Source organism: Lithobates pipiens, unplaced genomic scaffold (genome assembly GCF_037356315.1).
Source record: "Lithobates pipiens isolate NorthernLeopardFrog02 unplaced genomic scaffold, aLitPip1_a1.2 Scaffold_8, whole genome shotgun sequence".
Classification (NCBI taxonomy): Eukaryota; Metazoa; Chordata; class Amphibia; order Anura; family Ranidae; genus Lithobates; species Lithobates pipiens.
Genome location: NW_027507903.1, coordinates 297,343,567 through 297,360,527, shown reverse-complemented (window position 1 = coordinate 297,360,527; position 16,961 = coordinate 297,343,567). Strand labels below are relative to the sequence as shown.

At 45.3% G+C, this 16,961-nt stretch overlaps 1 protein-coding gene across 2 annotated transcripts in view; it reads left to right on the top strand.

Annotated features, from left to right (window-relative positions):
* The window catches only part of PRR7 (proline rich 7, synaptic), a 113,383-nt gene extending 104,720 nt beyond the window's left edge, over positions 1-8,663 (top strand). For both annotated transcript variants that reach the window (XM_077472541.1, XM_077472540.1), the window contains exon 3: positions 915-8,663. In XM_077472541.1, coding sequence (XP_077328667.1) covers positions 915-1,294 — 380 coding nt within the window. In that variant the 3' untranslated portion in view covers positions 1,295-8,663. The remainder of the gene's footprint in view (positions 1-914) is intronic.
* The last annotated feature ends 8,298 nt before the right edge of the window (positions 8,664-16,961 follow it).

Below are 16,961 nucleotides of genomic sequence, written 5' to 3'. Positions count from 1 at the left end.
GTCCACGGGACCCGCGCCCAACTTACAGGGCTTTCCCGCTGGCCGCATCTTAAAGGGGCACGTACAGGTACGTGATTCTGCCTGTATGAGCCATTCTACCAACATATAGCGGCGTGAGGCGGTCGGCAAGCGGTTAACGACCTTGTCGTTGGAATGGAACCTGGTCCTTAAGTGAGGAGTACCTGCGGTACTGTATATCCTTTACTAACATAGCAATTATTTTTATAGTGAAATTTCCCTAAGGATTGGGGGGGGGGGGAGGTTAATCCTCAAAAACTGATCTGTATAGTTTTATATAGGCTGAGCTTATGCTGTGAAGTATTTTCTGTACACGTTGGGAGCTATGATTCCTGCTTGGAAACAGACACTTGTGGCCTGGCTGTCTGTGATCCTCACAATACTTGCAGAACTATGGGCCCTGGCAACTCAAGCGGAAATGAAAAACAGGGAACTCCATCTGTGCAAGGGAAGGTAAAGAGTTGGAAGGCCAAATCCACCCAAAGATATGTATTTTTTTTATGATTGCTGGCAAGCAAAGATCTGCTTATCAGAATATCCCATTTGGCCAATCTGCTGCATCCATTTTAAAGTCAATTGAGAATGCCACATTCCATTCATTAATGTTTCACTATTTAGAAATAATTGTGGAATACTATAACTATCAAAGTGTTTTTATTATGGATTTGCAGGAAAAGGTGAAGACGCTAACATCTATAGTAAAATCTTGTGCCTACAGAAAAGTGAGAAATCAGTTACATGTGCAGACAGCTAGATGTGTTGTTTATGATCCAGTGTATAGCCTCTAGTATGTTTTTCTGTGTTAGGGTCTTTGCGGAAATACAAATTGAAACGTTAAGTAATGAATGGCAATAAAATGGAAGTTGACATATATTGTTTTTGCATTATACCTGCAGAACCGGACTTGTCTCAACCACCTTGTTATGAAGAAGCACTACTCATGGCTGAACCCCCACCACCATACAGTGAGGTCCTTACTGATACTAGAGGCATCTACAGGAAAATCTTCAGCCCGTTTCTCTCTGTTCAGGATGAGCTGGTGAAACCAGAGCAACCCTTGAGCCATAAACAACATCTCACAGGACAACAAAATACTCAACCACTTCCCGGCGCCCTAAGCTCACAGATTCCACCCAATCCCCCTCAAGAAGCACCAAGCCGAAGACGGCCGTCTTGGTCAGGCTCTGAAATTAGCAGTGGAGTACTGCCCGGATTGCCAAGGGGCTGCCAGCTGATATTCCCAATTCCTCTGCTGGGCAGGACTACAGCCGTTTAAACCAGCATGGAAGTTGCTGTGGTCCAAAGAACTCGAGGAAGTTGGATGGTCTGTGAAAGTAATAAAATTACAAATGTATTTCTGAAAACTGCATTTAAAATGAAAGTGCGGACATTTGGTTACCTGAACATGACTAAACAATATGGGCCATATCTGTATCTCTTAAAAATGGGATGAGAGCTGCAGGACTCTTTAATGGATTATATAAACTTGTATAACTCACCGACAAATACTGATGTGTAGTCAGATTGGGCCTGATTCTGACACCATCCATGCTCTGCTCACCAGAGACTGACAGACTACAGGCCCTCTTTATATATTTACATTTTTAGTTGCACTTCCTGTTTGTGGGATTAAAGTTTGGCAGCCATAGCCTGTATGTGAGCTGCCAGCTAGGTTATGGTGTCCATTTCTGTATGTTGTACATACTGAGAGGATCCTTTTCTCTGTATTAAGATATTCAATACAATTAATCTGAAAGGGCTTCACATTGAACATTCTGGAACACTTTCAAGTTGTGTATGGTGAATGATAAAATGTCTTGTCATATGCCAAGCTAACACTGTGGAAACTGAAGTCATCTGTGCAGTGATACGTAACTGTGCGCTTCATTTATTCTGAATCGCAATTTGATCTGTCAGCTTATCAGCATCACCGCAAATACCTATCACTTCAAGGGGGGATCAACACTAAGCACACAATACACAATGGGTCCAGGTGTAGGCCATAACAGAAAATTTCAGTTGATCTTTTTTAGTTCTACAAATATAATGACTTTTAAATGGTATAGACAGATTTTTTTCCAGCATCTCTGGTCCTCTAAGATGGAGTTAAGTCTAATTTCTAAATAAGTACATCTTTCACAAGTGTAGAATTTACAATTCACAAACTAATTACAAAAATTGGTTGAGTACCAGAGACACACACATTAATATATTTAATACATCTTCTCAACCAAGTCATGGTATAGTGTAGAACTAAAAGATTTCATGAAAATATTAAAGCTTTTTTTAAAAGAAACCTGTCCTGAGAGAAATTTGGGGCTGTTGACTTCCTTATAAAATGCTAGGTGCTTGTCTGTTATTCTCAATCTATATCTTCAATACTTTGGGGTTTATTTACTAAAGGCAACTTCACTTTGCACTACACACTACAAGTGCACTTGGAAGTGCACTCACTGTAGATCTGAGGGGGGCATGCAAGGAAAATAAAAAAAAGCATTTTTGCTTGCACATGATTGGTTGATATAAATGGGCAGAGTGTTTCCCTCATTTTGATCTTCCCCTCGGATCTACAGCGACTGCACTTCCTAGTGCACTTGTAGTGCAAAGTGGATTTGCCTTTAGTAAATCAACCCCTTTATGTCAATCATCCAGAAAAGGTAGAAAGATCTTCTTAGTAAATGAAAGTACTAAAACAGAGAATCACTATCAAAACCAGGCAACTAATATTTGTAGAGGGTCATCAACAAGGGTAGGCCCTGTATTTCCATCAGCACAGATAGGCTTAAATGGCAAAGTGACAGAAGCATTTCCAAAGAATTCTTGAAACCCTAAGATCTAAGACAAGCAGGTATGGTATAATATTCATTGTAAATGCTAATCTAAAGAGCATCAGCAATAATTCAACACGACCAAGCAGCTTTCCTGAAGCTCCTAGGGCTCATACTTAGTATAAATTGAAGTACCCAAGTGATTGTATCTCTGCTGATCTCCTCCCAAACAACATGTTCAGGTGATTGTATTGGGCTAAATGGCTGGGCACACATGCTCATGTTTGATCGACACATACATACATCATCAGGGCATATAAATACATTGAATGTTCATTATATGCCCAATACAATATTGGTGACAGATACTCTTCCACACAGCCATTTAAGCAACTTTCAGCTCAGCCTAGGAGTGTTGAACACAGACAGCAATTGCATAATGTAGCTTTAAACAAGCTTTTGGAAGCCTTCAGTAGACTTTCAGTAAGCTTCCTTACTGGGTTCAGTTGAATTAAGTGTGCAGTACTCCCAGATTGTAACTGACAATGCTTTAGGAGCTTCACGAAAGTTCAGGATTATGTGCAGTTTTTTTCTTTAAAGATTTTACTTGAAGATTTTGGAATTTTCTGTAAATTCTTATGAGTGGTTGTACAGCAACAACTGTTAGCAACAAATTATACATGGCACTGGCAGTTAAATTATTCTCTACTACATCATGTAGGCCAGCATGAATTTGTCTGAAAATGCCAAAAGCCTACCTGTTGTGATCCTCACGCTTGGATGGTTTGAGCCACTGATCCAGACAGAATATGCAGATAAATCTTGAATATAGCGCTTGCATTTTCAGAAGAGGGCAGCTTCCACATTTCACTCTTATGGCAGGTTTATTTTAAGCAATTTACATATACTTCCAATGATCTTTAAAATATCTATATTTTTTGCATAGGCTGTAATAGAAATAAGGCCGATAAGCAGATACCTAGGTTGTGGTCACTATTGCTAATGGTAAAGGAGATCTGCATAACTGGAAGTGGTACAAATGACAATGGTTTTAGGGACCCATCGTGGTGTGTTAATGCATGTTACGGCATGTGTTAACATTAGTTACCAAAGCACCCCAATGAATGAAAAAATATAACACCCTTTGTAGAACGCAGCACATCATTTGTTCAATGGTGTTAATGTGGATGTGCACATATCTCTGGGAGCTTCAGGACCAATGTGAAAATGCTCCAGGTGTAAACAATTATTGACAATCAATCTGAGAGGTACGTTTTATATCATGGTAATAATAATGTACTCCATATAATTATATAATTACAGAAGTAGAAAAATTGTGCGATCCACATTCTCCATCAAACATGCTTACCCCTACTAGAGATCTCATTAATACTCCTCAGCTGTCCGAAAATTTCAGATCCCAAATGGCAGGGGCGTTGCTAGGTCTGCAAAAGATCTGGGGCTAGAGCCCATAGCAGCAGTCACCAACCTTTTTTGCAGGCCTGGGGTGGGGGCACGCCAGTGGTAAGCAATTGCTCGTGGGCAATGGCTGGTGTTGGCATTCAAATCATAATGGCACTATGGTTGATTTGGTGTCAGGGTGATTGAAGCGCATTGTTTCTATTGTTGCATTCTAATATATAATGAAGTGGTTCAATTCACCATAATGCAGAATCAGTGGGAGCCCTGGGCATGTCACTTGCCACATCTCTTGCCACCAGATGTGAATTGCCACTTGCCACGTCACCTGCCACCATTTGCAGATTGTCACTTGCCATGTAACCTGCCATTTGATGTGCATTTTCACTTGCCACATCACCAGCCACCTGATGCGGATTGTCATTTGCCATGTCACCTGCCACCATTTTCAGATTGCCACATCACCTGCCACCTGATGCAGATTGTCACTTTCCACGTCGCCTGCCACCATTTGCAGATTGTCACTTTCCACGTCGCCTGCCACCATTTGCAGATTGTCACATGCCACGTCACCTGCCACCTGATGTGGATTGTCACTTGCCATGTCGCCTGGCACCAGATGTGGATTGTAACTTTCCATGCCAGCCAGTGCCACCAAATGTGTATTGTCACTGCATTGGTGGCAGGCTGGCAACACTGGTCCATTTAGTGAGGGCAGGAGAGCGGTGATGTTGGCGGGCAGTGAGAGATGATGTCATCTCACTGCTCCCCACCGCACCTCCGGCATTGAAGAGGCCCATGCTGTGAGGACAGAAGTGCGCTGATGTGTGGCGGGCAGCGAGAGATGATGTCATCTCACTGCTCCCTGCCACTCCTCACTCCCACATTAAAGAGGCCAGACTGTGAGGGAGGAAGAGTGGTGATGGGAAGCAGGCAGAGAGAGATGATGTCATCCCTTCTCTCCTCTCATCCGCCTCTCTTATGCAGCCTGCTCGCCCGCTGCAGCCTGCTGGTTTGGCAGGGACACTGCAGCAAGAGACTCGGGGCTATGGGCCCCAGATTCTGGGCTATAGCCCCAATAGCCACCCCCTAGCGACACCACTGCCAACTGGTATTGAGCGTGCAAAATATAGCATGGTCTTTTCATCATAATGACACATTCAGTTGGATCTAGGAGTAGAATGTCTATGTTGGTGACAGGGCTGAGGTATACCATACTGTTGAAACCTCTGATTGAAGAGCACAGCATGAGTTGTTTTTATAGCTTTATCTGTAAGGAATATCCTCATGTTTTAGTAGCTGTCAGCAAGATATAACTATAGGCAAGTTTATACATCATATGCCTGCAGGTAAAGCCAGAGGCAAGACACTAAACGTGCTGAAACAATAACAGCCAAAACATATTTTTACTAACATTTCAGTAGTTACTGAACAATCATTATTTATTTTAGGTACTTATATAGCACCATCAATTTATGCAGTGCTTTACATATACATTGTACATTCACATCATTCCCTACCCTCAAGGAGCTTACAACCTAAGGTCCCTAACACACACTCATACATTTACTAGGGCCAATTTAAACAGGATCCAATTAACCTACCAGCATGTCTTTAGAGTGTGGGAGGAAACACGCAGGCACAGGGAGAACATGCAAACTCCAGGCAGATGGGGTCGTGGTCAGGATTTGAACCAGTAACCCTTTTTGCTGTTAGGGGAAAGTGCTAACCACAACACCACTGTGCTAATAGTTCTAGGCAGGTTTAAAAAAACTTTGAAGGACTAGTTAGCCATGTAAAAGTGGTAGAGAATGTTAAATGTGCCATTACTATTGGGTCACTCCGCTTTTAATTCCCTCATGAAAACAAAAATCAACATATAATGTTTTTCATGCAAATATAGAGAAGGCATGCACAGTTTCAAAAGTGTGTCTTGTGGCTTTTCCAGAATGTGCCCATCCACTGTTCACACATGGGATTCTCAATGACCTTTTGGCTTTACCTCTGCAGGCTGCATAGCCCAGAAGTCATATGCCGCGTACACACGACCGGACTTTCCGGCAGAAAAGGTCCGATGGTCTTCCCGACGGAGTTCCGATGGTCTTCCCGACGGACTTCCGACCGAACTGACTTTCCCACACACGAAAAGGACCAAAGTCCGTTCGTTTTGAACGTGATGATGTACGACGGGACTAGAAAAGGAAGTTCAATAGCCAGTAGCCAATAGCTGCCCTCGCATCGTATTTGGTCCGTCGGACCAGCATACAGACGAATGGTTTTCCTGATAGAAATTGATTCAGTCGGACAGATTTGAAACAGTCCGTCTGAATTTTTGAAGAAAAAAGTCTGATGAAGCCCACACACGATCGCAATATCCGACGGAATGATTCCATTTGACCTTTTCTGACGGAAAGTCCAGTCATGTGTACGCGTCAATAGGCTTTCCACACCTCCATTTTAGAATGTCACTATAGTCCTATAATTGCATAAAGGGTGGAGACCATTACTACACAGAACAGTGTGGCTCCTCCAGTTCATCTTCACTCTGTTCTATTTTAATTGGCATTTAAAATTACATTTAAAATAAATAATGGGTGGGTGATGGGGGGAAAAAAATCAGGAGACAAGAAGATTTAGGGTAGGGACAGAACTGCCCTATTACACACACAGTTCCTGGCAAAGAATGACAATAATGAATACAAAAAACTTCCAGCGAGGGGGTGACATGTCCTAATCATCCTAGGAATAAATTCTCTCCCCTGTTCAAGTTTCGAGCATGTGCGGTGCATTTTCCCTCCCATGTCGCAGCAGTGCTATGCATATGTATTCCAGTGAAGCTGCAGGCGTGTGTGTCACAGATCACAGACAGGAGAGCGCAGATTAATCCCAGTAGTATTTTTTTTTTGGCCAGGCTGTGGTTTAAAAAAAATGAGCATACAGGTATGGTAATGAAATTAAACTTTCCTTCCTGTTTCAGTCGTTTTAATTCGTTTTACAAATAATTAGAAAAAAAGGAATGATACAAAATAACATAAACTTTTACATTACTGGACATACTGCAGAAGGGTTGCTAGCTGCAACATTTGAGTCTAAAGCCTAGTACACATTTTTCTTTTCATTCAACTCAGCACTGACAAGCCCGGGGAAGTTGTTGTACTAACCATGCAATGTTAGTACAGCAAGCTACTGTGTTCTGACAGGGGGACAGGTCCCCCACCAGAACACTCAAGTCAGTGCTCTCAGGGCCCATTGGCTGAGAACGTGATTGGGAGCCGATCGGCAAATTCTTTTTTGCTCCATCGACAGAAGGCCAGATGTCGGGCCGAATGTCAGCCGCTTTCTATTGAACCAGCCGATGCCACTCAACATTCAGCCCATGTTTACTAGGCTCAAGGGGCTTTGAAACAAGTCATAAACTACTTATTTTAAAGCTACACAGTTAGTTTTCCCTTTTAAGATTACCTGTTCTCCTGGACCAGTACAAAAACAGATAAAAAAGTGGTATGTTAAACTTTTACTTCATATCGAAGATCAATTTAAAAAGGGCACTGCCGGGGAAGCCCAGGAAGCCCATTTCCTATGGCAATAAAATTTTAATTGACACTACATGTCAGTGAGGAAATTCTGTTGTATTCCATGTTAAACAGTCTGCATTATCCTTATATTTATATACACATAAGGCTTTATTTAGGCATCATGCTGCCCTAGGCACACATTATTATACAGGATTTATTTTAATCCAGAGGATTTATTTTATCTACACATGAATAATGACACCCTTTTGTACGAGCTCATCTCCTTGTGTCATGTTATTATTGCAGTAACAAATAATAGGGTGCACTATTGAAGGCAGCATGCTGTCTTTTTTAAATGAAGAGCTACTGTTTATCTTCATAGGGTAACAAACTAGAGAAAGGGGGGGCGATTCTGCATTTTTTGAACCTTAGCTCCCAACTGTCTCTGATTTGGAGGGACTGTCTCTCTCCGGGAACCAAATCCCTCTGTCCCCCTTTCCTCCTCATTTGTCCCTCTTTTTGGTCTGATGTATAGACCTCTATAAAGAAATTTACTATCTAGTCACCAGAAGTGTCATACTGCAGTAAACCATACTTGCAATCAATAAATTATTGAATTAGTTAGTTCAAAAAGCCAGTATAAAGAAAAAGTAGTGGTGGAAAAAAAAAACACTTGCTGGTTAAACCAATAATTTTTTGCCTACCAATTCTTCATGGTTGACGTAACTGGTGCACCTCAGGAATGTGTCCTAGGTCTACATACTTTACACTAAAAGGCCCCTTTTTCTCATCTCAAAAAGTTGGTAGACATATTTGAACTATATTATGACTTGTGACTCCACACAATATTCCTTACAACCCTAGCTGTTCTCTTGCTAAAAACAGCTACAAATGTACAGAAGGGAACAGATGATGGAAACAAAATAAAGAAAAATGATCAAAATGTGTACATTTCTTGGCTTGATGCCCTGTTGCCAGCCCCCCCACCCCCCCCCCCCCCCCCCCCAAAGTGAAATATACTGGCAGGATGCCAAAATTTACAAACTGCACCAATTTTTTACTGGCAAAAATCGTGAAAATTACTGGCAGAGATGCATTTTTTTACGAACACTGCAATAAAGTAAACTAAAATGACAGTATTCAGTGCTAAACAGTGCAAATATCAATAATTAAACTATCTACATTTCGCTTGTGCTATTAGCAATGTGTTTACGTTAAACATATTTCTCCATTTACAAGGTCAGGTTACATTTACATGAAGGTCAGGTTACTATAACCAAGCACAGAGTTCCTCCTTAGATCAGGGTGTGCAGGATCTCCCCTTACAGTGAAAGAGAACTCTTATGTAAAAGGGAACACTGATATAAGAGGGTGGGGCTCTGGTGACCAGATACCACCATATATCAGAGTCCACTGTGTTCCCATTTACATCAGGGTCCGCAGACTGAGTTCCCCCTTGCACTGTAAGGGGGAATCCTGCAAACTCTGATACAAAGGGGAATGCCGGGAACTCTAATGTGGGGGTCCACCTTCCACAGAGGTAATACACTAAGGTAAGGGTGGGTTACTAATATAGGGGGAACTTTATATCAGTGCTCCTTTACATTATTGTATTCACCCCCCCTTACATCAGCAACCCCAATACCCCCCCCCCCCCCCCGCGCTCAGATTGGCCTGGTGGAACTCCTTTATCAGATAGTCTTCTCTCTACAGTCCACACACATCTGACTCCTCCTGTGACCCCCATCCTGGCGGCGCTCCTGCTCTTGACTCCTCCCCCTTAGAGACCCCAGACATGATAAAAGACAAGAGATGGTCAGAGACTGCAGACATGGCACAGGAGATGGTCAGAGACTGCAGACATGATACATGGGAGACGGTCAGAGACTGCTGACAACGTACAGGAGACAGTCAGAGACTGCAAACAAGATAAAGGAGATGGTCAGAGGTTGTGGAAATGATACATGAGATTTTTAGAGACTGTAGATATGATACAAGAGATGGTCAGAGACTGCTGACATGATACAAGAGTCGGTCAGAGACTGCAGACATGATACAAGAGATGGTCAGAGGCTGTAGACATGATACAGGAGATGGTCAGAGACTGCAGACATGATACATGGGAGACGGTCAGAGACTGCTGACAACGTACAGGAGACAGTCAGAGACTGCAAACAAGATAAAGGAGATGGTCAGAGGTTGTGGAAATGATACATGAGATTTTTAGAGACTGTAGATATGATACAAGAGATGGTCAGAGACTGCTGACATGATACAAGAGTCAGTCAGAGACTGCAGACATGATACAAGAGACGGTCAGAGACTGCAGACATGATACAAGAGATGGTCAGAGACTGTAGACATGATACAGTAACAGGAGATGGTCAGAGGCTGTGGAGCGGACAGCATACGGGAGATGGTCAGAGGCTGCGGAGCAGATAGGATACGGGAGATGCTCAGAGGCTGTGGAGCGGACAGGATATGGGAGATGGTCAGAGGCTGCGGAGCAGATAAGATACAGGAGATGGTCAGAGGCTGTGGAGCGGACAGGATATGGGAGATGGTCAGAGGCTGCGGAACAGACAGGATACAGGAGATGGTTAGAGGCTGCTGAGCAGAAAGGATATGATCAGAGGCTGCGGAGCGGACAGGATTTGATCAGAGGCTGCAGAGCGGACAGGATACAGGAGATGATTAGAGGCTGCATGGACATGGTAGTGTCCTCCTCTACCCCACACAGTAGTTTCCTCCCCTGTCCCCCTTCATATTACTTCTTCACATCAGTGTCCTCCAGGCTCATCCTGTGCCCCTTTCACCTCTCAGTCCACACAGGCACATCAATGTCCTCTTCTGCCCCCTTCATGGCTACATCCCCAGTAATGCCCTCCTCTGCCCCCTTTCATTATCTCCTCACACAGGTGTCACTGTCCTCACTGCTCCTCCTCTGCTTTAGCAACTGGCGGGGCGCCGCTGCTACAGCAATCAAGAATGATTGCCTTCTGTTTAAAAATGGCATTATGTTACTGTGCATGCGGCGGCTGGCCAATCGTGTGCGAGCTTTCCCAAGCTCGACAGGCTTCAGAACAGCACCACCCAAAAAAGGGCTAAAATTTATGGGATACCTGTAAATTCATGGGCGGTTGAAACACCGTGCTCTCTCTACAAGAGCGTGCAGAGCACCTAATCATCTCTCATTAAAGCAGTAATAAACCCAAATGAGAAAAAAATAGGATTTTTGTACTCACTGTAAAATCCTTTTCTCTGAAGTTCATTGACAGACACAGCAGCTCTTCTTGACCTTAGGGTTATATCACCCCTGTAGGAGAGGACTAGGCAGAAAGTGTTAAAAACAGCAACACTTGCACAGTACTGCCCAGGGGGCGGTCCTACTGGCTATAACCCCTCACACTGCATCCAGCAGCTCAGTTTTTTTCTGCCTAGTGTAGGAGAAGGACCTGGCTCCCGGTGGCAGCAGCTCAGTTCGTCAAAAGCAGTACCAACATAAATAGGAGGGGTGGGTGCTGTGTCCGCCAATGAACTTCAGAGAAAACTATTTTATGGTGAGTACAAAAATCCTATTTTCTTTATCGTTTATTGACGGACACGGCAGCTCTTCTTGACCTTAGGGATGCCCCCAAGCAGTGTCAAACAAATCAAGGGGTGGGAACAGCAAACAACAATAACTCCACCCATAACAACCAGAGCTCCTCAACGGAGGAGTTACAACCTTTAACAGCCGCCTGCAAAACCTTGTGGCCGCAGCAAGCATCCGAAGATGCACTGACATCAACCTTGTAAAACTTAGTGAAAGTATGAATGGACGACCAGGTCGTGCCTTTCACACCTGGGAAATGGACGCTTGATGTGAGAAAGCCCAAGAGGCACCGATTACCCTGGTAGAATGCGTCGTGACAGGAAAGGGAGGGCCGAGGACATAAGGACGGAAGTACAATGTCCTCATTTAGATGAAAGGCCAAAACAACCTTTGGAAGAAATGAAGGCCACGGTTGCAGCACCGCTTTATCCTTGTGGTGGACAAGTAGAGACTTGCAAGTCAAGGTCACCAACTCAGGAACCCTCCTGGCAGATGTTATAGCCACTAGAAAGACTACTTTCTGAGAGAGTGTCCATAAGGGAATCTCCCTAATGTTTTCAAACTGCGGTTTCTGAAGCACCGAGAGCACCAGGAGTGGCCACATATCAAACCCCTGAACAAACGTAGTCACCAATGAATGAGTCGCCAAGTGCTTAATGCAAGTTTCTGATCCACTCCTCGCTGCAAAAACAGCAGGATCCTGGAAACTGAATATGTACGTGGACGACACCCCATCTCCTCACACATGGAGATTTAAGCCTTCCACGTACGATGATAAATCTTCAGAGAAGATGACTTCCGTGCCCTCAGCATAGTGGATATTACCGAATCCAACAGACCTCGGTCCTTTAGCACCGGCCTTTCAACAGCCATGCAGTTAAAGCCAGTGACGGTAAAGCAGGATGAAGTATTGGATTTCGCGACAGAAGGTCCTCTCACATCGGCAGTCGCCAAGGAACATCCGCCACCATTCGTACTATGTTGGCATACTAAGGACATCAAGGCCAATCTGGGGCAATCAGAATTACCGGAATCCCCTCGGCCTCCACTCTGCGAAGCAGACGTGGTAGAAGTTTGAGTGGGGGAAAAGCATAAATCAGACGATAATGCCCCCATGTAGCCACCAATGCAACTGCCGCGTCCGCCCAAGGATCATTTGACCTGGCCACAACCTCTGTACCTTCCGATTGAGTCGAGAAGCCAGGTAATCCACATCTGGCGTGCCCCACCTTAGGCAAAGGAGCCGAAATACATCCGGATGTAGTGACCATTCCCCTTGGTCCAGCATCTGACAACTTAGGTAGTCTGTTTGCCAGTTTTTTACGCCTGGAATGTACACGGCAACAGAGTTGGCACGCGCCGCTCTGCCCACCGCAGGATGTGAGCGACCTCCAGTGCTGCAGCCAGGCTCCTTGTTCCTCCTTGATGGTTGACATACGCCAACACCGTGGCGTTGCCTGACTGGATCCTGACCATACGCCCTTGCAGCCTCTGTGATCATGTGGAGAGGCACCGCCTGATTGCCCGAAGTTCCAGCATGTTGATCGGCAGGCGGGATTCTTCCTGGGTCCACCGTCCCTGGGCTGTCTGTATGCCCCAAACTCCCTCCCAACTGGTCAGGCTGCCATCCGTTGTGATCACTGTCCAATGAAGAGGAAGGAACAACTTCCCAGACCGAAGAGCTGCCGATCTCAGCCACCAGAGCAGGGAGTCCCTGACTCGCTGGCTCGCTCGAATTTGACAATCCAGGGACAACAGAGATTTGTCCCTTCTTGACAGGATCTCCTTTTGCAAGACTCGAGTGTGGAATTGAGCATATGGTTCCGCCTCGAAAGTGGCTACCATGAGACCCAGGACTCGCATGCAAAAACGCAGCGATGACCACCTGTGGGTCACCACAGCTTGAGGAGCCTGCAGCTTGTCCGAAGGAAGAAAGACTCTTGCCCCCGAGGAGTCCAGAAGCAGGCCCAGGTACTCCAGGCATTGAGTCGGCACCAACACTGACTTCTGTAGGTTCAGTACCCAACCAAACTCCCAAAGAGTTTGCATGGTGATTGCCTCATCCTCCCTTAATTCTGAGGCAGAAGCTGCCCTCAGAAGGAGGTCATCCAGGTAACCCACGATTGCGATCCCTCGCTGCCTTAGCAAAGACAAAATTGGGGCTCTAGCACCTTGGACCCTCGGTGCCGACGCCAGGCCAAAAGGGAGAGCTACAAATTGGTAGTGCTCATCCCAGACCGCAAATCACAGGAATTTCTGATGCTTGATGCATATGGAGACATGCAAGTATGCGCCCTTAATGACCAGGAATGCCAAAAAATCCCCCATGATGGAGTGCAGCGACCAATGAGCGAACTGATTCCATCCTGAATCTTTGTACTTTCACAAAGCTGTTGAGGGCCTTGAGGTCCAGGACCGGACGGACCCCTTCCTTCTTAGGGACTACAAACAGATTGGAGTAGAATCCCTGAAACCTTTCTGGTGTCGGTACAGGTACTATCACCCCGCGCAGCAGCAGGTCCTGTACTAAACCCAGACAGGGCCTCCCGATGAGCTGGAAGAAGACGAAGGTTGGAGGGAAAAAATCTGTTTGGCGGACAAGTAAGAAACTCTATCTGTAGTAGTCCCTTCCACCGAAATCTGGGATACCTTATTTAACCTGGATACCGGGGGGTCAACAATCGGAGGAGATGTCCATTTTTTCAGGAGACTCTCCTCAAAGGGGTAACGCACCGCCATGCGTTTCAGGACCAAAAAGGCCTGCTGCGGTTTTCCCCACTCCTTGTAAATAAACTTATCAAAATAAGTTGGGTAAGGAAACACCTTAGCTGTGCGGGCCGGCTTGTGGGACACGAAAGGGGCTGACACCTCTGTAGATGACCCCGCTGTATCCTCCATTTTTAGGGTATCCCACACTGCTGTAATAAGTGCTTCTACACGCACCTTTTCCTGCACTGACCCGGACACGCAATCATCCTCACTGTCCAAACGGTCCTGGTTCACATCCTCTGATACATCAAAACAGGGGCCGTCTGCCACAGCGGGGCCCTAGTCTGAATCAGAGCTTTCCCTAGAAGACGGTGGGGGGAGGGGGCATTTTTTACCCCCCTTGCTCCTGCATGCCACTTTCACCCTGGCAACAAAGGCCTCCAGGACCGCCAAAAGAGCATCCATAGGCACCGCAGGTGCAGGGGAACCAGTTGCAATAACAGGGATGTCTGGGGAAGAAGTGCCAGCTTCGGACACCATGCTGACTCACACTCGCCTGTCACCACTTAAGGACCTAAGGCAAGTCACACAAAAAGTCCACCCTCCTAGCTGCCACAGACTGAGGGGACCCCCACAGGACTTACCACCCTGACCCAGGTACTGCGCTGTGCTGCTGCTGTCCCCTCTCCCCTGTGTCATCCACGAGGTGTCTGTGTGGAAAGCACATTTTAGAGTTTCAGGGTTCTAGAAGGAAACAAGCACCCAGCTCTAGAGGTAAAACAAGCTGAGGCTACTAGAAAATGGCCACCGGCCGCCTCAGCAAAAATGGCTGAGGGTGCCAAGAAAATGGCCGCCGAACTACTAGAAAATGTCTGAAAGACAAAAGACTGAATGTAGCTACAAATAAATGGCCGTGGCCCCAGGAAAATGGCCGTGGAGCTCGCGGTGGCCTCCTCACATGTCTCACACAGCACAAACACCCCACCATGGCCCAGAAACAGGGAAGAGGACAAGCGGACCCCCAACACCCATCGCAGCCCCTGCCAGGACCCAGAGCCCCCCCGGAGGACCCCTGGCCAGGTGCGTGCACCGCACCCCCATGTGCCCAGTCAAACAGCGGCCCATAGCAAGGGGAGGAGGGAAGGGACAGGGAGAGAAGAAAGGGAGAGTGAGAGACCCCCTAGTCGACCTCCTAGGGAATGCCCAGCTTCTCCATCCTGCTGAGACAGGTGGAACCATATTTTCCCCTCCTGTAGGGACTGCTGGACGCATTCCACAGTCAGACCCATCACCCGAGCAGTACGGGGTGGCTGCCGGCCATGGCACACTGTGACACAGACAGCAGTAGCCCGGTCATATGTGTGCCCCAGAGCATATAGCTCACCGGCCGCCACCCTGGATTAGGCATGTCGTGGCTGACCCAGCGTGTAGCTAGGGCCTGCTCACGCTCAATGGCCAGGCTGGGGAGACTACAAGGATCTATATTATCCAGCCTGTCACCCAGCCCAGCTGTTGATTGTAGATCACAGGAATCAAAAATGCAGAAAAAGAATAAATTCCCAGGACCAATGGTCCCACCAATAACATATTGCAGTTTATCAATCATTAGATGTGGTGCCTGCATTCGTTTTCTTTTTTTTAGCCTCCCCCCCCCCCCCCCTCTGTTTTTACCTGGTGATCTGGCCAGTAACACACTTCCTGTATTAGAGCGCCAACACTGAATGAAAGAGCACAGGCGGTACAGCAGATCTGCAGCATTGTCAGCCTGGGGGGTGCTGGAATTAGATGTATTAACAGATTGAATAACCACAGACTTACTAGTCAGGTCATCAGATGAAAATAGAAGAAAAGAATTCTTAAAAATATAGGTAAGCTACAATATAATGAATGTATGCTTTTGGGTTTCAGCATTGGTTCACACTGACGGCAGGAATTAAATGTCATTGCTGCATGGCAGTCCCGACTTTGGGAGCGATTTCAGAGACATCTGTGTGGGTTCCTGCACAGATGTTAATGGAAATCACACCCCGAAATCGCACCTCAAACAACTTTTGGGAAGTGGTGCGGTGCTGCAAATATGGCGTTGCACCGATTCGGATGGTGCCATTGCCGGCAATTGCCGCGGATTTGACATGTCAAATCACATGCCAACCGCTCCAATGTGAAGCAGGGCCTAATACTGTATAAATAATTTAAAGTTCTTTTGAATCCATTTTTATTGCTCACTGCATTTCTCAGATTGTATTTTGTTATATTAGGTAGTCGGAGGAAAAAAGGGTCAAGGAGAGAATTTCTGAACAATGGTTTATTACTATCTATTGCAAAAAGAAAGTGAAATGTTTACCCTAAAGAGCTTGCAAAGAGAACAATTTAGAGATTTTCTGATACTGGTAATAATCTTTCAAATCCATCAGTTTTCCCAATTGGTAAGTGTTAAAATTTGGTTAACAATAGGGTAGCCTAAGCAACCTTTTCATTGTTTAATCTACTATTGTTCACCTCTATTAGCCATTTAGTAGCCAGTCAGATATTGAACAGGTCGAATCAACATTTTCTGTAGCTGTCATCATAAAACAATTTCTATTATCACCAACAAAATAGAGAAATTCCATGCAGGCGCGTCATCTTCCACTACCCTAGATATGTTAATGTACCTGTATGGCTGACAATGATTGAACTGTTTAAAGGTTGAGTCAAGCTGATGAATATCACAATGCATTGAAACGTACACACATCACAATCTGATTGCTCATATACTGGCTATCGCAATTGTAAATCTGAATTTTATTTTTAAGCTATAAAGGCCTCTGTCAACAGGAAATATACAGTTAAGGCTGAATCATCTTTTTGTGCATTCTTACTGAGGCAGATTTTCAGCTTGAAGAAGACTTTAATCTAAAACCCACACTACTGGTAAGTGACTCATTAAAAATAAAA